The sequence below is a fragment of the Vigna umbellata genome, chromosome 6 (genome assembly GCF_029865625.1).
Source record: "Vigna umbellata cultivar VRB3 chromosome 6, Vumbellata_1.0, whole genome shotgun sequence".
Classification (NCBI taxonomy): Eukaryota; Viridiplantae; Streptophyta; class Magnoliopsida; order Fabales; family Fabaceae; genus Vigna; species Vigna umbellata.
The window spans coordinates 12,934,489-12,958,554 of record NC_142170.1 but is presented as its reverse complement, the minus strand read 5'-3'; the positions used below and the strand labels follow the sequence as shown (position 1 = coordinate 12,958,554).

At 34.4% G+C, this 24,066-nt stretch overlaps 2 protein-coding genes and 1 long non-coding RNA gene across 5 annotated transcripts; all 3 read right to left on the bottom strand.

Annotated features, from left to right (window-relative positions):
* Positions 1-626: 626 nt before the first annotated feature.
* Positions 627-3,562, bottom strand: LOC148196813 (uncharacterized). Its single transcript, XR_015780039.1, has 3 exons — positions 3,070-3,562; positions 2,886-2,971; positions 627-1,056 (listed from the first exon to the last, which is right to left on the bottom strand). It is a non-coding gene; the product is annotated as an uncharacterized LOC148196813 (long non-coding RNA).
* Positions 3,563-4,264: 702 nt separating this feature from the next.
* On the bottom strand, positions 4,265-6,668 carry LOC124825208 (zinc finger protein WIP2-like). The gene is made up of 2 exons (XM_047297774.2): positions 5,847-6,668; positions 4,265-4,807 (listed from the first exon to the last, which is right to left on the bottom strand). The coding sequence occupies exons 1-2, from the start codon at positions 6,360-6,362 to the stop codon at positions 4,352-4,354; spliced, it is 972 nt and encodes a 323-aa protein (XP_047153730.1). The 5' UTR covers positions 6,363-6,668; the 3' UTR covers positions 4,265-4,351.
* Positions 6,669-12,123: 5,455 nt separating this feature from the next.
* On the bottom strand, positions 12,124-23,189 carry OEP80 (outer envelope protein of 80 kDa). Of its 3 annotated transcripts, none has more exons than XR_007027769.2 (17): positions 22,530-23,187; positions 21,496-21,589; positions 21,310-21,392; positions 20,997-21,094; positions 20,804-20,873; positions 20,322-20,412; positions 18,538-18,619; positions 18,220-18,255; positions 17,632-17,785; positions 17,400-17,540; positions 17,090-17,160; positions 16,929-17,007; positions 16,739-16,854; positions 16,466-16,613; positions 13,125-13,194; positions 12,492-12,717; positions 12,124-12,358 (listed from the first exon to the last, which is right to left on the bottom strand). XR_007027769.2 is itself a non-coding variant. In XM_047297773.2 (17 exons), the coding sequence occupies exons 1-16, from the start codon at positions 23,067-23,069 to the stop codon at positions 12,563-12,565; spliced, it is 2,028 nt and encodes a 675-aa protein (XP_047153729.1). In that variant the 5' UTR covers positions 23,070-23,189; the 3' UTR covers positions 12,124-12,358; positions 12,523-12,562. The 3 variants fall into 3 exon arrangements, 1 of the variants encoding a protein (XP_047153729.1); XR_007027768.2 differs by having other exon boundaries at positions 12,496-12,717; positions 22,530-23,186; XM_047297773.2 differs by having other exon boundaries at positions 12,523-12,717; positions 22,530-23,189.
* Positions 23,190-24,066: the final 877 nt, after the last annotated feature.

Sequence of the window (24,066 nt, the reverse complement as noted above, 5' to 3'; positions counted from 1 at the left end):
TTCTTTTTCACCAAGAGTACCGGAGCTCCCCATGGTGATACGCTCGGTCTAATGAATTTCTTCTCCATAAGCTCTTCAATTTGCTTCTTGAGTTCAACCAACTCTGCAGGTGCCATTCGGTAAGGTTGAACAGATATAGGAGCTGCCGTTGTCACCAAATCAATGGTGAATTCGACTTCTCTAACAGGAGGCAATCCTGGTATCTCTTCTGGAAAAACGTCCAGAAATTCACTCACCACTGCTCGTTCCGTACTGCTCTCATTGGACGTCCGTGCTTCCGTCAACCCTCCTAACTCCTTGTCTTCATGTGTCATAATGAGAAAACAGCTTGCACCTTCCATTATATCCTCCCTTAACTGACCGAATGTAACTCCCACACATTCTTCATCATCTTCAGGAAACACTAATTCCTTCTTGCCACAATCTATAATAATATGGTTGGTAGCCAACCAATCCATTCCTAGAATTATTTCCAAGTCCTTCAAAGGTAAACAGATTAAGTTCACCTTATAACTATGCCCCTCAACCACAATAGGACATCTAATGCACACGGCAAAACACAGTGCACTCATAACCCTACAGTGTCCTTAAGAGAACAAAACTGCTCTGATACCACTAATGTAACATCCCAAATAATGATAATTACCATTAACCAGAACTGATCACATTTACAGAGATAAACAGTGCAGTCTTAAGAATATTACAGTAGCTCAGAATTTTAAAACTTAACATACAGCACGTACAGTAAAATCTGCAGTGTTCAGAATTCATAAAAAAATAAACAGAAACCAGTTCTGATTATCCATTCTGTAGAATTTAAATACAGAATATCAAAATACAGTCCAGCACTTGACAGAATTCCAAATTTTCAGATAAATACAAAACAGATCTGCAGAACTATATATATATACAACTGCCAAAAATACTGCACAACACACTAGACTAAAACTGCTACGGAATCGCGCCTCTACTGTTCAGCTTTTACTTCAACTTCAACCAGGTTTGCATCTTCCAAATTTTCTTCTTCCAGTAATACTTCAAGAGATGCATCACCCTCTGCTCACATCCACAACGGATGATCATTGCATTTTGACAAGACGGATTATACATGGACAGTAAACAGCACCAGGAAAATTGCAAGGGTAAGCTTATATTGTTTAATTAATACAACATTCATACAGTTCACAATTTAATTCACAGATACATCAAACAACTTAATCATAAAATTTAACATATAAATCTATATAAAACAGACTGTACTGAACTGTATGAACCATGTAGTTACAGGCGTCCTTGCACCCAAGTGGTGTGGTAGCCGGGATATACCTAATCAGCTTCCACATGCGGTTAATCCTTCGCCCCTGCTAAGTGAGGGATACGAATGACCTCCACTTGAGGTTAATCATTCGCCCCTGCTAAGTGAGGGATACGAATGACCTCCTGCCATTCCCACGCATGACTACCCCCTTCTACGTGAAGATGAGCATCACGGAATATCAGGATGGACCAAGCCATCAGTAACTTGTCCATGTTCATACTTTACAAATTTAGCATTTAATACAACTGAGAAGCTCCTCCATGGAACGCTCATTCAAGTTCAAAATCATATAATCATATCATGTCGTGTTCAACCATCATATCCTTTCATAATTATAATATCTCCATTCTGTATTTCACTCTCTTAATATTAACGTCATGCATTCTTTAATCAAATAAAATGAACTTATCACAGAACCTTTGATTTCACGTTTCTGGACAAAAGAAACGAGTCATTTATTCACTTAATATGCTTCAACTCTTGATAATTTGAAAATACTGATCTTTAGAAGAGATGAATAATACATTGAAAGATTTTAAGTGTAAAGAATCTAGATAGAACCCAAGGAATAAAACCAGTGATAAGTGTTTAGATACACCAGCAATATAATTGATTTCAGAAGAACAGCACTGGCAGTCCAAGTACGAACGTAATTTAACAATTTGGACGAACGCCAGTTATGTTCGCTCAAAATTCAATAATAGGGACGAACGTTCAGTTTAGAAACCGAACCCCGCTTTGGAACGAACGCTAAGTCAATGACCGAGCACAATCAGAACGAACGTTGGTATAAACCGAACGTTGGGTAGGACGAACGTTTAGGTATATGACCGAACACCAGTTATGAACGAACGTTCAATATAGAAACGAACGCTCTGTAGACGAACGTTCAACAGAAGGTCGAACTTCATTTAGGACGAACGTTATTAAGGACGGACGCTCTACTTAAGGCCGAACGTCACTCATTTATAAAGTTTTAAATATTTAAATATTACTGAGCTAGACGAACGCTCAGATCATCAACTAGGGACGCTCATTCTCGGGCAGAATTCTTTCCAAATGAAAGAATTCTAGTCTAAGTAAGCTTAACTGAAAACCGAACGGTTTAAGACCGTACAGGGACGAACGTCCTTTATCAGTACAGAGACCAGATTTCTCAACTCTTAACAGAATTTTCCAGATTTCGATTTTTATGAACTTGACAACTTTCCTTTCAGATTTAATACATCAAATCATACAGATTTCAACATTTGGATCATTCCAAATATACAATCACCATACTCCATTTATACAGAATCAAATCAATATACATTTAAATCAAAAATCAGCAACAACATATATAATACAATTAAGCAGTGTTCATTCATGACAGATTCAATCGATCTAATCATTCCAACTCTATAACATTCACACATCTTTCATGCGTATCCAAAACAACATGCAAATGAACCAGAATTTATATCTCATATCAGTAAACGTTCATAAGGCTCAAATATCAGATTTCATATACATGCAACTCAGATTATAAAATCAAGCAGTATGAATTAAACATATAAGCTTCCCTTACCCGGATTGAAGTTCCAACTTGTCCTAGATGAAAATGGCTTTATCCAACTATGCTTCTATTATATTCTTGATTCTTCCAAAACAAATCTAATCAAAAATTGCAGAACTCTGAGACTACATACTTGCATGCACTAAAACTCTATTCTTCCAGAAACCTAAGAACGAAATACAGTAAGAAGGCTTACCAGATTGGATTCAGTTTCTGTTTGGTCCAAAATGGAGATCACAGCAGTACTAACATTCCTATGGTGCTGCAATTGTGATCAGAGAGGAAACGTGAGTTTTCTGATAGAGAGAAGTTAAGGATTCTTAGAGAGAAATTTGGAGAAAATGAAGAGTTTGGTTTTCTGAGGAAGAAGATGAATGAGTGTGCAGGTGAAAGGGTTCTCAGAAAACTTTGGTTTTGTTAAAGTAACGTTTGCTTGAACAAACATGTCCAAGACTGACACCTGCATACTAAATTCTGATTTGTAAGTTTCTAACGTGACAAGTGGCAGGTGTGCATGTAAGGAGTGGTGCGTTTTTAATGTTGCAGAGAATGATGGTGGTTCAGTTTTCTGTGCATTGCAGAGATGAAAATCAGAGTTGAAAGTGGGTTTTTAATTACCCGCAACAGTGACGTGGTGTGTGTGTTAGTGGTGTGATGTCAGGATTAAATTTGCTAATTATCCAGGGTCTCACAGTAAACATAGTATTTGATCGGTTCATCATGGTGGACATAGCAAAAGGGAAATAGCAGCATCATATGAGTCATAAAGCTGAACAATCACAGACTCAAAAGCTTCCCCTATCTGCATTTGCACTTGTTTATATATATATATATATATATATATATATATATATATATATATATATATATATATATATATATATATATATATATATATATATATATATATAAATATAATTATACCCTTTTCCCTTTTTGTTTTTCTTAAATAAAGTTCACTGCGCACCTTCCCCTTTGCATAATTATAAACGTATAACATATTATCTTAGTTTTGAGAAACTTTTATAAACACGCGCTATAATTTTTGTTTTAGTTTTTAAATAATAACAATATTCCATTATTAAAACTGAATAATCTACATAATAAAGGAGAATGTTGTATAAAACTATACAAATCTTGACAGAAAAGTATATTCAAATTGAAACATGCACGTGATCTTCTTTGCATATATCATAGTCTGCAATGATTACTAAAGTGTATTTTTAAGGTATTAAGTTAAAAACATGAGGTGTATTAGGTAAGAAAAAATTGTATGCTTGGAAGAGAAAGGAAAAGAGGGAGAAAGCAGAAGCAAAATGAGAAAAAAGGAGAAGTTACAGCAATTTGATTATGAGGAATGAAGAAACAAGAAACAAGAAAAAAAGGGAAAGTGGAGAAAGAGAAATGGTTAGTGATGGCAGTCATAGTCAAGAATTTAATATCAGTTTGAAAACATGAGAATCATCAATTGTCACACATCAACCATGACTTGAAACTAAAGGTTCATTGACATTTTCTTGCTCAATTTCAGAGCCAGCTTCATCATCATGATCAAAACAGTCGATTCCATAAGCTTTGTGTCCATTCCCAAAAGCCTTGATATGATCTTTGAGGGATCTTTTGTGCTTGAAATCGGACCCACAAGAGCAATACCAGAGCTTCCCACAGTTCTTCTCATGGGTCCTCCAATCACCCCTAACAGCAAAAGCTTTGCAGCATTTTCTACACATGAAGGGCTTGATTCCATGCTTTCTCTTGTAATGAGTTTGAAGGGTTCTAAAGTCTTTGAGAGGCTTTGCTCTTGGATGGTCAATGTTGTTCTTGCATTCAGGAGCACAACAATAGCAAGGGAGTCTAAGCATTGCCGTTGGTTGAGTTCCCCTCAGAGACTCTGGCCCCTTTCTATATTGAGATCCATGCCCCCACATATGCATCTGCATAGGTTAATTTTTGGAGCAACATCATCATCATTCAAGAGCAAATAGGTAAACAGTTCAAAAGGGATCGATGTGGGGTTGGGAAGAATGAAAATCATTCACTCACTCGCATTCACATGTAAAATATTTGGAACCATCGATAGAGTCCAAAAGCCTCACTGTGAAATCGCATTCCCTACAAACACTATCTTTGTTGCATTGCATGTAACATTGTTAAGATCAAGAATTATTTTCCCGAACAGGCCAAGATTTTGAGTCAGAAAGCCTAAGGATAATCAAGGACCCGCGTCTTTTTCAACATGTTTCAATACTTCTTAGTCACCTACGGTCTAGGAGTAAAGAAAAAGGTAACAATGTAGGGCATCCTAATAAAGTAGTAGCTCGGAAGCCCAACAAGGGAATATTGGACAGCTATTTTTGTTTATGTTTTGTAGAGATCAAAATAAAACCTCACTCCATGCGTGTTGTACTATACACTTCTGAAATGAAAACTTAATTTATTCATGTTCTTTCACTTTATGTCACCTCCTGTTGCTGCTAACGTTGTTCTCTCTATAACATCTTTAGCTTAAGATTTAATAAGCCCTAGATATCAATAGTTTACTTCCTCCTGTTTTCTGTTTAACACCAGTTAATAACACTTTGCAGGTCCACAAAAATATATAGCCTTAAATAGTACTCATCTTTCATTGGAGTGGGATTTTTCCATTTTCGTCTCTTCGACTACAAAAGGGTCATGGTAAAACCTTTGAGATTGATTAGCTTAAGATAAAAAAAAAAGGACATGCAACAGTTGTTACAAAAACCCTAAATTACACACTACACACAAACGAATTGAAGACAACATAGGTTATAGGCTAAAAATAATCAAAGTGGTGATATTTACAAATGGAAATTTCCTTTTCAACAATTTTGCTCAAAAGTAAGATCTGGGAAAGTATGTGGTAGGATTGTAGGAGTGAAAAAAGTAATTAAAAGAAAGAAAGCGATGTTTTTTTCTTTCTCTCTATATGAACCATCTTGAATTAATGGTTACCTGCATGTTGTTGTATCTGTTGAAAGTCTTGAAACAAAGGGGGCAGGAGAACTGTGTTGGACCGATGAGAATTTGAGCAGGGGTAGGAATCCAATACTGACCCTTGTTAATTCTACTAGGAGAATACTCACAAGCAATGGCTTTTTCTCTGTCTGAGTATGTGTTTGAAGTCGAATCAGCAGAAGCAGTAGTGGTTGGAAGCCCTAAGTGCAAAGCCACCGTCACAGTTTCATCATCCAAAGAGTTATTATTATTATTAGACGATATGCTTGATTCTCTCTCCTTCTCTCTGTTGACTTCCATGGCACAGAAGGAAGATTCAAGATCTTCACCCCTTGCAAGGCTTAGGTTAAGGAAAGGAAGTGCTTCTTTGGGGGGAGAAAATTGACGATGATGAAAAGCCGAAGGAAAATAGAATGGAGGGTTGGAGCAAGGTGATGAAGAAGAAGAGAAAAGGAATGGAGAATTGAGGTCAAACCAGGCATTGAAGTCGTTGGAGCAAAAGGGGTGAGTCATGATGAGAGGGTGAGAAAGGAAGAGCTATATGAGAGTATAGAAAGGATTATAGGTTATTATCAAAGACAGAAGAGATATAAAGGGAAGGATAGTGGTAGTGGTGGAGGAGGAGTGGAGGGAGAGGTAGATAAATAAAGGTAAGCAAAAGATAAGTTTGAGAGTTAAGAAAATAATAAGCATAATGGAAGAGTGAGGATGAAGAGGAGTTAGAAATCCAATGTTGGTAAAGCAGACCCAATAAAGTAAAGAAAGGGAGACAAGAAATCACTTGCGAAGTGTGACATAACAACGGGCAAAATAAATATACAAAAGAGGTAGAGAGAGTGAGAAAAAATAAAAAAAAAATAGTCAGGTCCTAGATGATGAGATTACCTTGGGACTTGAAAGAACGTTTGCAAGAACAGTGATCAAAAAAAGGTTGCACAGATTTTTCTATAAAATACTCTTTTATATATGTAACACGTTCATTAAGAATAAATATGGTCACAGCTCTACCTACCATTGTGTATGTGGTGGTGGGGAATAATGCCAAATCGAAAGTCAGTCAACACAAGCTTCTCTCATTTCACACCATACTACAGACGATAACAGACATCATTAATCATTCTCGAAAGATTAAGATTGAGGTTAATTATGAGTATTTATATATGATGTATAAGAAATAGTAGATTAGTTGAATGGTTGAAAGGGAATTAAGAGAAGAGTGACAGTGGTGTTCGTTGTGATGATATTGGGAAACAAATAGTTTGGAGAAAAAGCAACAAGTGCTTTGGGGTGCACGCTCTGGTCGGGTTTGGCTGATCTTAGGAGCAGAAAGACTCAGTCTGTGTCTCCGTTACTGTTCTCACCTGTTACATGCAAACGTTCACTGTTGGATCTACCTCTCTTTCTCTTCTGCTCACATGTTTTCTTCAGTGCCATTTTTTTGACTTAAGGGAAGAACACCAACATTAACATCTGCTTTCGCTTCACACAAACACTTACACATAAATACTGTTAATGGCTAACTGCTATCACTGACCACCACCTTGTCACCCACATGATCAACACCCTCTTTCTCTACTTTTCTTTTCTTATTTTTATCAACAATGTCTGTAAGCCTGTTATACAATACACAACATCATGGTGTAAAACAAAATAAAAACTATAAAAATCATCACTGTCTATTTCATTGTTCTTTTCAAATCAAACGTATGTAGAGAACATTATCCATTTTTAGCTGCTCTTCAAGGAAATATAAACATTAATTCCTTTACATTCTTATATTGTACCACAAATAAAAATATTAACTTAGATGGGATAAAACTGATAATGGACAGAAAAAGTTCATTAAGTAAAAGACTTACAATTTTCTTGCAAATTTTAAGTACTGATGAAGCAAACAAACATTGATATTTAATGACTATTTATAAGTTTGAAGCATACGTAGTTGTTTGTTAGTCATACAAAAACACTATGCAAAGTATGATTGTAGGAAGAATGACAGTTTTGGCCACTGCTCATTTTTAATTACTTCTTATTTGTAACTTTATTATGATGAATATGCATAGTTTATATTTCTTTACATAAAGTAATCAATTTTTTAAATTATAAAGTAAAGTTGACGTACGACTAAAATCTCGTTACATTCTGAATTGATCAGGAATCACAGAGTGAATCTTGGCACACAACTTTACCAGTAAAAGGTTCACCAAAAAGAAAGGTGGGAAATTATGACAACAAGTCAATAAGAACTATGTTAAAATTTAGAAGCCCAAATACTGATTTCAGCTGTTAAAGACTATTGACATTTCTTCAATATGTATCCATTTAAGGAAGAAGAAAAAGATGTGACTAAGCTAGGAATGAATGGTTCAATTTTTTCCCTTAAAAGAATGTTTTTTTTTTCTACCTTTTTATATAAAACTAATATGTGAAACTCTCTTTTATTCAATGGTTAGCTTTTAGCAATGATGTTTCCCTTCTCCCCATCCTTCAGTTATCTCTCTAGTTACTTTGCTTTAACAAGGTTGTTCCTTTCTTTCTCTCTCTCTAGATTCATCACTGTTGTTGGTTTTGATCTTTTGATATGTTTTTTTTTTCATGGATCTTCTTTCTAGAGTGAGTGAGTAAATGATATAGTACTAATTTGGTAATTGATCTGATGGCTGCAGCACATACTTTGATGAGCTCCAATAATACACAGCACAGATAGCCGGTCCAAGATGTTGAGGAACACTAGCTAGCTGTACTAGAGCCTCAAAATTGGTCTGACATATAAGCAAATAATTACCCTTTAAAGAACATTACTTGCTTCTTGGATTACTCAGAAAAATCAAGGAAAATATCTGAAGATTTTTTTATTTAGTTTATGACTTCATTCCATTGATTGTAACTGAGTGCATGTTTGTTTCTTCATTTGAAAGGTCCCAAATTCATGTTCATTTAAAGCATACAATCTTTGTTGCTTCTCAGTGAATGAAGCTTTGTAATTAACTAAATACAATGTGAAATCCAAATTTATAGAACAGCTTTATAGAGACTGAGCATATATTATTCAATAATCATTCTGTTGTTTAAGAATATTTATTAGTCTTAAGAAATATTGAACTTTTCTCTAATAATGTAACAAATCTTGCATTTTTTTTCACAAGTTAATGTTTTCTTTTTAAAAAAATATATTACCATGCTATTACTAATTGTCAAGTCAGTACATTACATTTTAGAAATTAAAAATGGCAATTAATCGAAATATTAAAAATTATTTACCTAAAATTTGTCTCATCTTAAAAACTCAATCACGATATTTTATAGATAAATATTATAACATAGACAAATTTGCAATTGTTAATATTTGTTGATTAATGTCAATATTTGTCAATAAACTTTACTAAAATAATTTTATCAATATATTTTTATTCTACAAATAATTAATTAATGTATTAAATTTACTAATTGACAATGACCATCAACTAAATATTTCTAAAAAAATTCTATTATCAAATTTGAAACGCAATGATAATTAATAATTATGTCATTTACATTTTTGTGTGTGCCCCATAGAAATAAATAGGTTTAATGTTTGAGGTTATGTGTATTACCATAAAAAGTGTGTAATGGAATTGTATTTTTTTTTAATGAATTGAGGTAATAGAAATGGAGATGATGAGAAATATGTATGAGAATGGCTAGGCCATATGAAGAACAGTAAGTGAGTATGTTTGGCATATAGTAGTTAATGGGCAGAAAGTTGTAGCACAAGCTTGAATTTTGTGAATAATGCATCATGCACAACCACAATGTGGGACATGTCACTATCATTGTTATTGTCTGAAAAAAAGAAAATTTAGTTTGGACTTGTGTTATCCATTTCAGAAGAAGTACTTAGCTTGCTTCTACAAATTAAGGAAATAAAAAAAGTAAAAAATATTTGCAAATGATTTGATAAGTATAATAATTTAAAAAGAAATTATAAAATTATATGTTTATAAAGAAATTATAATTGTATTATTTTTCTTTATTATCATTATTATTACTAATTATTAAATTATATTTTAATGTTTAATTTATATATTATTACTTTTAATTAGTATTTTATTATATTATTTATATTATATAAATAATATATCATTTATTATAATTGTTACATATATAATGTAATTGAAAATCGATATATATATATATATATATATATATATATATATATAATTAAATATGAATTAATATATTTATAAATATATTTTTTAACTGATCTTATGTTAGTTTGTTCATACATATATATGAAACAAATTCAAAAATATATTTACTTATAAATTTTTACCTTCATTTTTGTTTGCATAACTATTAAAACAAACGATAAATAATTTGTCTTTCTTTATTAACAATACTCTCTTCAAAGTAAACATAGTATGAAAAAAAATTGTGATTTCTAAGAACAAATATGACTACTAGTGGTGATTTTTCTCTTTAATTATTGATTGTTCATATTTTGTAGTGATTGTAATATGATGTTTACTTATTCATCATCTTGTAGGGTGATTGTAATATGATTAAGAAGGATAAATATATATATTTTTTAAATTTATTATATTTATAATTAAAACGTTGAAGGGTCATATGGAAAAGTAAAAAAAAAAAAAAAAAGTGAACTAAGTTCTATGTGAAGATATACATTAACAACACACTAAACAAATATCACCATGACCTGAGTGATAGTTCATAAAAACTTTGTTTAAGGCAAAGATAATAAGAATATATATTTAACTTTTAACAATTAGCATATTAATTAATTTTTAAAATAAAATTAAACATATTTTTATTTTTTACTAAATTTCACATATTCATAAAAAAGACAATATTGATATACAAATGAAATCTTTTGCGTTTTGTTTTTTTATAAATTTAAAACTATTAAAATTAATTACATGTTAATTTTAATATTTTTATTTAATAAAACACGTGACAAAAATCAAATACATATTTAAATTATAATTAAAATTAAAATTAAAATTATTATATTAAAATTGTAATATTTTTTATTATATAAAAATTAAATATATTAATACTTAATTTTGTTTTTAAGTGCAATATGTTTGTAATCTTTAATGAGAAATTAAAACTCTGTTCTTTTTTATACGTTTTAATTTTAAACTTTAAAAATGAATAAATGAAATTATTTTAAATTTTCATTGTAATTTAAAAAGACTATATTAATTTATTTTTAAAATTTTGAAACTAAAATATATTAAAATTTGAAATAATAAATTTCAATTTTTATAAGCTTAGCCTAAATTTAAGTACCACAACACGATCATATTAACTCCTTTATTTTATTTTTTTAATCAGAATATTTTCTATAAAAGTCTAACTGGTTTGTCACTTTCTTGGCTTACCTCATTGTTGGTTTGGGTCTTTTCAGCATGATGCAGATAACACATTTTCCAGGTCATTCAAATTGTCTTTTGTTTGTCGGTGTTTATCATCAACACCGCAGTATAATGATTCTTCATCTCTTCTTATATTTAACTCCAAATTCAATCAATCCAAACGGTTTTGATAATCACTGTTTAACTACAAGTAAAATTAAAAACTATAGGTACCCCAATTTTCGGTAAAAATACTAATTTCTGTATTTCTCAACGAAGTAGTACTTAAAAACACCATTTAATTAATAATTAATGTAAGTAACATCGCAATTTGAGATTAAGGGGAATATTAATCCAACATTTAATATAGATTAAGAAATAAACTCACTAAAGTTGGTTTGGTTGTGGAAAAGTTAAAGTAATTAGCATGCCTAAATTCAAACCTCAGTACTGTCATTTTACACAGGAAAAATATTCATGTAGTTATGTGAGATTCTTCGACAAGATTCATAAAACTTGCTAACATTTAGTTTTTAATTATTCTATACCACTGGTTGCTTGTGAGATCGTATCTAGTTCAAAAACACTGGATTAAAATATAGCAGGTACACATTAAAATATAGTTCTTAAGGCATTAAAAAAATAGCAATATTCACTATTTGTCTTTATTAGTACCCTTTCAGTTTAATCAAATAGCTTTAGATTTCTTCAAAAGAAAGTATACTTTATAATAGAAAACTATCCTTCCTATGCTTTGCGTTCAAATTCTTGTATTTTATGTTTACGTCATGCGTATATTCATTCTATACCGTTTACGAATAATTTCAGAGTACGAAATCCCACCAAAGTTTACGAATCATGAAACTTTGTTCCTTCACAATGCCCTTCACGTGTGCCAATGGGCAAGACAAGCTAACTAGTCAGTGCCTGAACGTGTTTAGCTTATTTTACCACAATACAAGTATATATAATATTAAGATTTTCGAATGACAGAAGAGTGAAGATATAGACAATGCAAAAAACATGGAACATACTCATAGGAGCTGTATTAAAATCAGTGGGTCGTAGTTTCCTTAGTGTCCTTCTGTCCCTATCATGTGAAAAATCCACAGGAGAGAGAGAGCAATTCCCTTCTAACTGGTATACACATCCCTGTTAAAAAAGGAGTCGTTTAATCATAATAGCTTTAAGATATACTTAAGGGGATCAAGGCAGTTGAGTAATATTATAATCGAAAAAAGATACATAGGCTTTTTTTTTTCGAGTAAGGAAAGGGCCATGCAACCTACAAAAGGATGGAGGGAGGGATTATATACAACGACCAAGAAGCAGCTGGTAAGAATTGTCTCCCGATATTTAATTTCTGTGCCCAACTCCAAAGTGAAACCTTCTGTCTTTCTTATCGTTAAAGGCATATTCAAGGCGCAAAGGACCCAAAGGCGATTCCACACGGATGCCAAACCCATAGCCGTATCCGCTGCCAGGTTTCTTCCTTGCTCCAGCAGGGTCACCTAATATAAAACCAAAACACCAAATATGTGCCTTATTAATGAACAGCATGAACAAAATCAGCATACACGTAGAGAAATACTACCAACTGAGACAAAACAGTTGAAAGCTCATGAACTGTTTAACTTTTGAGGAATGACATTGTGGATATTGTAATTTAAAGGAGTCAGAGCACAAGGATAAGCCAAATGCTGTTCTGCTAGTAAATGACTTCAGTCTTTTGATTGTTGTGTGCTTGGTTGTCTCCTTGATTGAGTTAAATAACAGCCAATGAATAAACTTCCCAATTTGTTAAGAAAGGTTTAACGACAGCTATGATCTTAATTATTATCGTGAAACACAAATAAGGAAAGAACAATATTAAAATAAGAAAAAAAAAAGCAAACAAAGAAACGAAATGAAAACTTACCGGGTACAGTTGGGCCTGAACCAAGGTCAGTTCCATAGTCAGAAAATATAACACCTTCCACTGGCCCGTACTGCAAACAGAAACAGTAAGATAAGTGACTCAAATTACAGGGACAACGGAAATAAATTTTCTATCATCCATTTCGATACATATGCATAACTATTTGCAAATTATGTGTGGCTGCATACTTAGTTCTGGGCTTAACCTGACCCGACAATCCATAGAAAGAAGTAACATGGGGGGAGTAGACACATAAACATGTTAGATATCTAGTAAACAGTTAGGAATCTAGAAACTCTAGTTTAGCTGTAAAAGATTCAGTAATTTTATTGACCATACATGAACCTTTTATAGACCTTAATGCTATACAAAAACTAACAAAACAGTCAAATACTAATTAATTCTGATACAGACCAATTAACGGCTTAATAAAACACAACAGAAACTAAATAACAAATTCTCCCTTAAGCTGAATGTTAAGCAAGAAATTTAGTTTAATTATACAACTTTATCATCCCCAATCTGCTTCTGAGGCTAGAGAAGGATTCCAAATTTAAAGGCTTAGCCATTCCTCTTCTGTCCGTGATCCCAAATTCAGTTAGGCCTCTCAAATATTTGAAAATCCTCTTCACATCAATCAGATGCATTTTTGTAGGTCCCATCATATATCTGCTGACCAAGCATACAACAAACATCAGGTCTGATCTGGTTGCAGTGAGGAGGAATATCAAACTTCTGGCCATTTACTAGTACAGAGATGCATCTACTACCTCCCCATCTTCATCCTTTGAAGGTTTGCAACATGGTTCTATAGAATTTGTCAGAGGAACTTTTCTCCCTGCCAAATTGTTCCAGCACCTCTACATTTTTTTCAGATGAAAATCCACTCCTCATTTTGTGTTAATTCTATGCCATAGAAACACTTCATCTTGCTATGATCTTTCATATCAAACTCCTCCTTCATTGACTGCTTGACTTAAGTAAACATCTTCATTATTCCCAGTAAAAATCCAATCATCCACATATAGACTCACATTTAGCAACTTGCCTTCCTTTTCCTGTCCGAACGAAAAAGGTGTTAATATCTTGTTGTACCATCATGCTTCAGGGGCTTGCTTGAGGATTTACAATGCGTTTGTCAACTTGTAAATCTTATCTTCTGATTTCAGCAAGAGCTAGAATGGCTTTGATATTCTGATTTGGTGAATCAGCAGCTCGAGAATTATGATATCCTGGTTATGGTTTTACATCTTCATTATCAGCGTCTTGTGCAGCTTAAATATCTGCATTTTCCCTTTCTGAACTGTCATTATCATCTTTACATTATGCTAGATTCTTCTTTTCTTCTATTTCTCCCTTGTTCCAATTCCATTTTTCCGTCTCAGCCAATATCACATCCCTACTAATAATGACTTTCTTTGGAGTATGCTCATATCACTTACAAACCTTAGACCCCTCACTCACTCCCAAGTGCACACACTTGATACTTTTGTCATCTAAATTCTTCCTTTGAGAATCTGGAGTATGAGCATAGGCAATACAACCAATCTGAAGTGTTTGACTGATGGCTTGATGCCATTGCATGCCTCCTCAGGTATGACATTTTTCATAGCTAGTCTAGGAGGAGTTCTATTGAGCACATAAATTGTCCATTTCAAGCTTCTGGCCAAAACTGTTTAGGAACTCCCTTTTCAGGCAACAGATTTCTTGCCATGATCATGATAGTTCTAACTTTCCTCTCAGATACACTATTTTGCGTGCTAAGCTGCAGTAAGGTTCCTTTTACTGCCATTGCTGCTGCAAAAGCTGCTAAGCTCTTAAGAATTAAACTCTGCACCTCTATCAGTTCTCAAACAATAAATAGTTTCTAGAGTCCTTTTCAACCATAATATTGGTCTTCCTAAAGATATCAAATGCATAAGATTTTTCTGACATGAAATGATCCCAGGATTTCCTACTATAGTCATTGTCAAAATGACTTTGCATAGTTTCCCCATCTGATCTCTATGGTAGGATTAAGCATTACTTTTCTATATCTTTTATGTAAGAAACTCCCACAAATGAATGAGTTAAGAAATGATACACACTCTCAAGCATTTTTTCAATACTTTATCTCAAGTTGGCATCAAAGTGTGTCGTGCCAATCTCACTCTATTAGCCACTTGATAAGTTTCTGCTGTACACCACCATTCACTGATGCCTTTCTCTCAGACAAGCACCTGGTTGTGTTAATTTCATTGAGCAACGGAAAAACTAGTAGTCATCGTCTACCTTGCTAGCCACCAACTAGCATCAGATCTGGATGGGGAACGCCACAAGTCAAGGAGGCAAATTCCTCCACGCACAATCCTTGGTGGCCAAACAAGGCATGTGCCTTTTGGTCACGGAACAACATTGCTCCACCTCCATTGCTCTCACTAGCTTTTCTACTCCTTGTTCCAACCTACTTTTCCTCTGATTGGAGTTTGGTCCCCCATTTGAGCACCTGAAAGTTCCTTTTTTACCCCTATGCTCTTTATTTCTTATCAGCAAAAGGCATCTGAACCTGTCCACTCATTTTCTGGGTTACCCATAATTACTTCAGATAAGCTTAATGGCAAAAACAAGTTGTCTTGGTCTACATCAGTTGAACTGTGGTTTCTAACAAAATAAAATAGAATATATTTATGGAGAAATTCGTCCAAATAGAACTGAAATATATTTAGAGTTTACATTTGGTAAACTGTGAGATGTTCAGTGTTTGAAGTTGAGCAATTTCTCCAAGTAATCTTTGAGATCATAGCAAATTTTCTCAGCGCAGCACTTACACCTAATTGACCTATTGGTTCAATCATGTTCAATTCTATGTAAATTCTCTCATTCTCAGGCATGTCTGGTTGAAAAACTACTGTTAGTTAAATGGAAATCATTGGAGGTGACAAGACCAGGCCAGTAAAAACAGGAGAGAAAAAATCCAATTGCTTGCTACAATTTGCAATATTTAAATGACATCATGTTCAACTTTTGGCAGAAGAAAAGGAATAAGGTTCTGCAGAAATTTTACAGAATATTCTGTTTCTTGTTTTGTTTTTTGCCCACTTTTAACACCAGAAAATACCATCCTTTTTTTGTGTTTATACATAACACATACATACAATCAAATTCATACACTTATTTCAAATATTTTCCAGGCCATCTTCTATTAGTATTCTGAAAACATGTCACTCCAGTTCCCAGAAATTACAACTCAAACAAATTTCAGATATGAAATCATGAAAATTAGGATAAGCACAACTCAGGCATAGGTAAACAAAAGATGCTGGACAAGAATGAGCAAGAAATAGCGTGATAATTTTGAATACCATGGGGAAAGAAATTTCTCCAGAGCCAACAACATATGATCGACCAGAGCCCACGCTTCCTTCTTCATAGCCCCTCACACTGTTTGTTCCACCAATGGCAAAAGCTTCATAGGGAGGAAAATTTCCCACCACATGACCACCAGAGATACTACCAGTGAACCAATTAAAGTAGGTAAAGCATAAGATAGTCTGTTTTGCTGTAATTTAAAGTGTAAACAAGGCATTCCTTTTACTTTCAATGACAGGGTTGACTTGATGGTGCGTATTTCATACCTTAAATGAAGGCGTGCAGGACCAATCTCAACACCTTTCCTAGCACGTGCATTCACCCTAGTGAAGGACAGCCATTCAGGCAAAAGAGGAAGTCCCTTTTCCATGTTAAGGACAAACTGAAAAACCAATCCTTGATAAGAAACATAGTAGTAAATTTAAACAGAAGGACCTTGATCCATTCAGAGCATACCATAGAAGAGCCATGGTCGCCAGAACCAGTGTAAACAGTCTCAAGTTTAGCAAGCAAGGTCTCATCATGAGTATTGCCACTACAAAGAAAGTTTGACAAAAGTTAGAAACAACCACACAAAGTCATGATAATAATACTCTCAGCATTATTCAGATTATAACCTTGCAGTAAGAGGACTGCTGAAGCAATCCTTAATGATAGGAATACCTTTCTCATCACGGACTCCAGCATGCTGAAATGATATAGGAATTTTGAATGGAAAATATCAGTAGTATAAATAGATAGCCAATCTATATATTATAGTAACATTTCATTTATGATAGAGATAATCTGATTAATGATTTCATAGTTTAACTAAACAAAACAACTAATCAATTTACAAGTGGTATTTATAAAGCGAGAGGTGAAGGACTTAAATTAGAAATAAAAAGATAACACACACAAAAGTTGTCAAAATTGCCAATGAAGCACCTGAAAAACAAGTCCCACTGTTCCACTCCACTTTGGCCTGATTGGGCGACTAAACTCTATACCACCTGTGATGCGGCCAATGGTCAGGCTACCGTTACCATCCGCATTACCATGAACAATGGTTCCGGGAGTTCTTGAATTCTGAAGTAAAATTATTTGAATATCAAAAAGTACAGTTTTCAACATTCAATCATCAAAAATATGTTCAGACAAATCAACCTTCAGAATTTACCTGAATCATTATTGTTCTAGATGTTCGTTTATCATCTCCTTGAATCCAAGGGTCTGTGTAGTTTATTCGATAGACCGAGTCAACCTGGCCCCTCTCTAAAGAAATATTGAGCTTCTGGTTTTTACCAAAAACATTCCGATGAGAATAAGCAAAGCTGCAATGTAATAAAATAGAATCAAATGGATCACTAAAAAAGAACAAAGAAAACAACTAGTTGCAGTTGGACCATAAATTACAGCAAAAAAAAACAACTTAATTTGGCTGACTAAGCACCGATAAACCAAGATAAATTATCCAAAGTTAATATCAACTAAATTCCAACCAAGCTTTATCCCCGCAACATTATGCATTTGTTAGTGGCATGCTTAGAGTTAGAACTACAACTGCATATTCACCACTTGCCACTATCACAAAACCGCATACCACTCAGTATATAGAGACAGCAAGAGAGGACCGGAGGCAAATAACCCTTAACTTGGTTCCAATTGCACTAAAGTAAAAACTAGGCTTTAAATAAAGGGGATAATAGGATAGCAAGAGTCAGAGAATCAACTTATAACATATCACATAAATATAAAATAAAGTCACCTTCCAATAAGCCCTCTTAGTGGACCATTTGTAATCCTGCAAAAATAAATACCAAGTCAGATACTCAGATAAAGCAGCAATAAACAGAGTCAACCTGGCCCCTCTAATACTGGAAATAAAACCATCCATCTATCTGTTATGTGTATTTATCACCAAAATGGTGATGTACAAAAGACAGTATCAGGGCTGTCTATGATATAAAAAACCAAAGGAATAATTGCCTTGTCAAAATTAAAATTAGGGGAGTTAACAGTATTATCAAGAATTTCATAAAAAACTAGGAGGCAAGCGTAATGCATGAAGACTAGAATCACTTACCCACTTGATATCCCACCACCAGCAGAAAATCCTCCACTTGGACGTTCCACCACATTCATCACCAAATCAACCTTCCCTGTATCTATATCATGCCAAAGAAACAAGATGCAGAAGTTTAGACTTGAGAGGATATTAAGGATCTAGTGGGTGAAGACAAATAAAGGTTATTAAGTCACTTCAAGAATATAATTATTTTCCATTTCACAGCATCAGTTGAAGATAGTGACATCACATCAGTCCTCTGTTTTCCTTTTAGACAAATTGACTCAATGCGTCACCTCTTCATCCCGTGCAATTGAAATCAGTGAACTGTGTTTATGATTGTAGCAACTGACAGATTAGACTTCATCTATATAAAATTGTATATGTTCCAAATAAATTGTGTCTAATGCAGACCACACAGGATGTATTTATAGCATAATACAAAATTAATTATGATAAATACACCTAATAATTAAGAATCAATCATCCTAATTTCCCATACTGTGTAACGCCTAATTCCCTAGAAATCTGTAACAACTGATGGCCGGTCGATCCCGTTGGAGCGGTGAATGAAGGGCGGTGGTCGTCATAGGAAGCCGGTCTCGATCGCAGTGGTCACCAGGGGAAAAAGATACTCGGTGACAGAAAAAAGGGGCACACAGGGGTCGCGGAGGGTATTGTTCACCCGAAAAAAGGAGAGAAACCATATCTTGAACCTAAACTACTGATACCATATAGAATTGTATATGTTCTGAATGAATTTGTGTCTAATGCATACCATATGTCTTTATAGCATAATACAAAATCAATTATAATAAATACACCTAATAATTAGGAATCAATCATCCTAATTTCCCATATGTAAACCCCTAATCCCTTAGAAATCTGTAACAGCTGATTTTATTCTAACAATATAGGTTATTGATCTCTATACAATAAATATCAATTGTAAACTCAAACTCTAAACCTAAAATTCACTTACCTAATTTTCCAATATACAGAAAATTTCCCAAAATTCTCATTTTCTGGATATTCAACGAGGATTAGTAGGTATCATATATAGCACCTTACTGTCAAATGTTATTACATGAATAAAAATTATCAAGAAAAAAATTGGGACACTTGCAGAACACTGCAACTTATTATATTCCTGGTTTGCTCTAGTTGACTGTATATAAAGGTAAAAAACTTACATTTGAAACTATTGAATTTGTTATATAACCCATGTAAGAAGTTTAGTTATGATATATTAGCAACTCACAAGCAGTTAGATTGGTAAGTCAGAAGTAGGTTAAATTGTTTAAATAAGGCATCTTGCCCATAAAATTCAAGGGGGAGGCAAGATACAGATCATCTTGTCATTTGTAAGGGAATTAGGGCCTTTGGCATGGGAGGTGCAGTCCCTCAGGAACAGCTGACTGTTGAGTGGATTAGAGTTATATTTTCTAGATTGGGAAATTCATCCCTATAATTCTGTAAAAAATATACAGGTTTTCTGTCATAATAAAATCTTAGTTCCTTTCTTCATTTCTTTCTTTGTTTGCCTTCTTCAGTTTTCATTAACTTAGTTTCCTAGTTTCTCCCTAGGTTGGCATGAAAAATTCTTCACTTTATTTTATAATCATTTATACAGAGTCAAGTTTGGTACAATATAAAATGCTGAATAAAAAAATTATACTTACACAGGGTTTCGTAAGAAAATACATCACAACTTACCATCAGTTTGGCTAGAACATAAAACTGCCATAATTTAACAGTTATTTTCCTTGACTTAAAGTCCATTTTTAGTATGAATACATTACCAGCTGGTTGGGGAATAATGCTAACATCTTCCATGATTCCCATAGTTAATACAGTTTCTACATCTCTTTTACCCTCAAGCATGCTGTAGACCTGAAAATATAGATGGGTAATGCCCAAATACTTCTCAGTATGAATGTGAACTCAAGGAGGCTCCTTCTTAATAAGAATGCGAATTCAAAGAGGCATGTTTCCCAAAAGAGAAAAGGACACATCTGAAAATATCCCTTTGATGAACTACGAACAATACCAATGTCCAATTACCATCAAACAGACCAGAGAATATTGACAACCAAATTTGATAAAATAATGCCACACTCCACCTTTTAAACTTACACAACACAGATGATAAATCCTCATGCTTTAGCTTGATTCACAGTGTTACACAAAATTAAATTTATATTACCTCTTGATAAACTTTCAATGCTAACTAAACTAAGAACCGTCATCAGCAGGAGTGCCCAGTGCTAGATAAAGGAATTACCTGTCCCTTCTTTGTTGTTATTTGCCTAAGTATTGTTTCTGGCTTAGTCTTTCCCACAGTAATCTCACCTCTACAGGTAGAAAAACAAGTTGGTAAAAAAAACTCAACATAAATCATAACTAAAAGATTGCAGGTACGTTTGTCCTCTCACGAGTACTTGTGTTTGTCAATCAAATTGAAAGAAGGTGCTTACGTCTTCCTGTCAAGAAACCGTATGGAAATATTATTGACCTCAGCCTCTGAAACTTGTAATCTAAGAATACCTCCAGACAGAATCTCCACAGCCGAAACCTAATGCAATGATCAAAACAAGGAAAAAAGAAAAAAGACAATCCCCATTGATAACACTGGTTAGAGAAGGCAAGTGAAGTTGAATGATATAATATTGTGATAGTTACTGCAACATAGGCTACTAAAAATCTGAAAGATGGATCTAAATTTTGGATTCCAACCGAGCAGGAGCAATATTAGATGTGAAGTTTGACCAGAAATTAAGGAGAATTTACCATGGCAAAAAGACCACGCTCCATGTACCAGTTATTAATGGAAGATATTGCTTCATCCAGTCGTCTCAAATTAATAATCTTCCCTGCAAAACACAGCATGTTAACCTGAATACAGTAAATGTCAAACTTGAGCAACATGCACAGTACAAACAACTGCATGGATATGGAGAATGAAGAAAAAGTTACCATATCCATTTCGCATTGAGTCCTCTAGAAATTTAGCCGGAAGAACATTGGCTCCTTCACATACCAGCCCTTGGAATTCTTGATTTGGTTCTACCTTATTCCACAAGAAATCACTACTAATTACATAACTCAATACTGCAAACATGAATAAGCAACACTAGGATACAAAATTCAATTCAAATAACAACAAAATCCTTATAAAATCTTGATTCCAATAGCTAACTGAGATTGTTCAACAGAAGACAACATGCATGAAACTAATTCGACATGATAACTCATACTAACGTTGCATCATTCAATACTGCAAACTTAAACTGTTGTAATGTGCATCGATTGTTCCGCGGCATAGGTCAAGTAGGCAAAAGTCACAATCAAATTAGGCCACTACACTTTTATATAGAAAGAGTTGCAATCTGTGAATCAACTATGACGCTCAATCCAATAATTGGTATCAAAGCAAGGCAACAACTTTGATTCCTAAAGAGACACTTATAGAGGGCGAGATTATTGCAGATTGCATCAATTATCACGTTGCATAAAGGCCATATGTTCACTTTGACTATCAATTATAACTTTTGACCTAGTTGTAAGTGGTTTCACTCACATACATAAGAAACACTGGAATGTGAAATTCTATTACAATAGCATCTTAACGTGACCAACTCAATTCCAATGCCTAACCTCCATTATTCAACAAAGGAGAACATGCCTGAAAGACTAAGCGGATACCATCATGCTTACTAACATTACAGCACTCAATTTTACAGACTTAAAGACACAACACTAGAATGCGTAATTCTATTAGAGACAAATTTCATTCCAATGCACAACCACCATTGTACGACAGAAGAGAACACGCCTAGAAGCTGAAATCCTAATCGGATACCGTCAAGCTGTACTAACATCAGAGCAGTTAGTGTTTCAGACTTAACATAAAAAACTAGAATGTGAAAGTCTATGCAAAATCACTTTAAAACGTAATCTCAATTCCAATGCGTAATTGTCATTATTCAACTAGAGAACACAGAACCCACCTGAAATACTAATCGGATACCATCTCTCGTGTCAACCGCAACCGGCATGCATGACGAAAAATATCCACTGTTGATGATGCGATGCACATCCTCTTGTACCTCGCGCACTGTGAGAGCCGAGTTAGGTCGACAAGCCTTCAGAGCCTGCACCGCCTCCGCCTCGAGGTCCTTCCTCTCCATTTCCTCCCCGTCTTTGTTTCGAACCAGCACTTCACTGATCAACACTCTCTCCTCGTTCTGTCGAGCCTTCTGCTGCGCCTCCTCCGCCAGAGACAGCGAAGCAAGACGCCGAATCGGACATGCTCTCTTCCTGTCGCCGGTCAAGGACAGAGTCGTGGAGCAGAGGAGCGACGATTTTTGGAGGATGGAGCGAGTAAACTCGGTGGAGTGAGACGCGAACGAATTAACGAATTGCGCAAACGAGTTTGTGGCGTTGGCGATGTGGGAATGCGCCGTTCGCAGAGGACAGGTTGGGCGCTTGGAAGGAAGAGGGATTTTGATGGCAGAGGAGACGACGCGGATGTCGTCGTTTCGAAGCATCCTCTTGAAAGGTGGAGTTTGGCTCCGTATTTGGTTGAATAGGTGCAGCTTGAATCAAGAGAGTGAGTGTAGTGGAGTTCTTGCCTTGTCACGGCTAAAGCTTCCTCTTGAAGTCACGGCTGAAACTCCAAAAGGGAGATCATTTTTTCTTTTGGGCCTTTCCATTCAGAACGGAGAGAGGGAGGCGTCTTCCTGCACCCGAGTGCTTTCTTCCTGCACCCCAAAATTTTGTTAAATTCCGAAATTGACTTTTGAGCTTTGACTAAGGTTAAAACCCATTTTACATGCTCTTCCCTGGCGACGCAATCACACTCTCACACCCTTCACCTCCTTGCACCTCCTCTTACATTTCTTCTTCATCCATTTCTTTTTCATTGGTATTCCATAGACATTCGTTTTTCATGCCTTAGCGAGGCACTTTCATTCTCTTGGCCAATCTTTGGTGAAATGCATCTCCTTTTTGAAGGTAAGTATTTTTCTTTACTTGATGATTTTCCCGTGTGAGAATGACAATTTGGAGGTAGATAATTGTAGTTTTTGGAGGTGAGAAGTGAAATGGATTTTGAAATTCAATACGTTGATAAATCATATTATGAAATTTTGTTAGAAAGGTTAAACGCGTGTACCAAATTTAGAAATTTGGTGTTGTCTGATATTCAATTACATGTGTATCGCATATGAGTGAAAAATCCAGGTAAGGGCACTTGGAATCGGTTAAGGATGTGTATACAATCGTAGTATATTTAATTGTTAAATATATTTGAGATCCAAGAAGGGTATAGAGATGAGTCCTTGAATTTAGAGGATTACTCTTTACACCATCCTACATTTCTCCTCACACTCCATATTTTTAAAGAAAAATTAAAATTATCTTTTATATTTTAAAAAATCTCACACTTTCACTTATTTTTTTAATGAATTTTAAAATTTTAAGAAAAAAAAATTCTCAACAGATTTCGAAATCTATTGAAGAATTTTTCAAGCTTTCAATGAATTT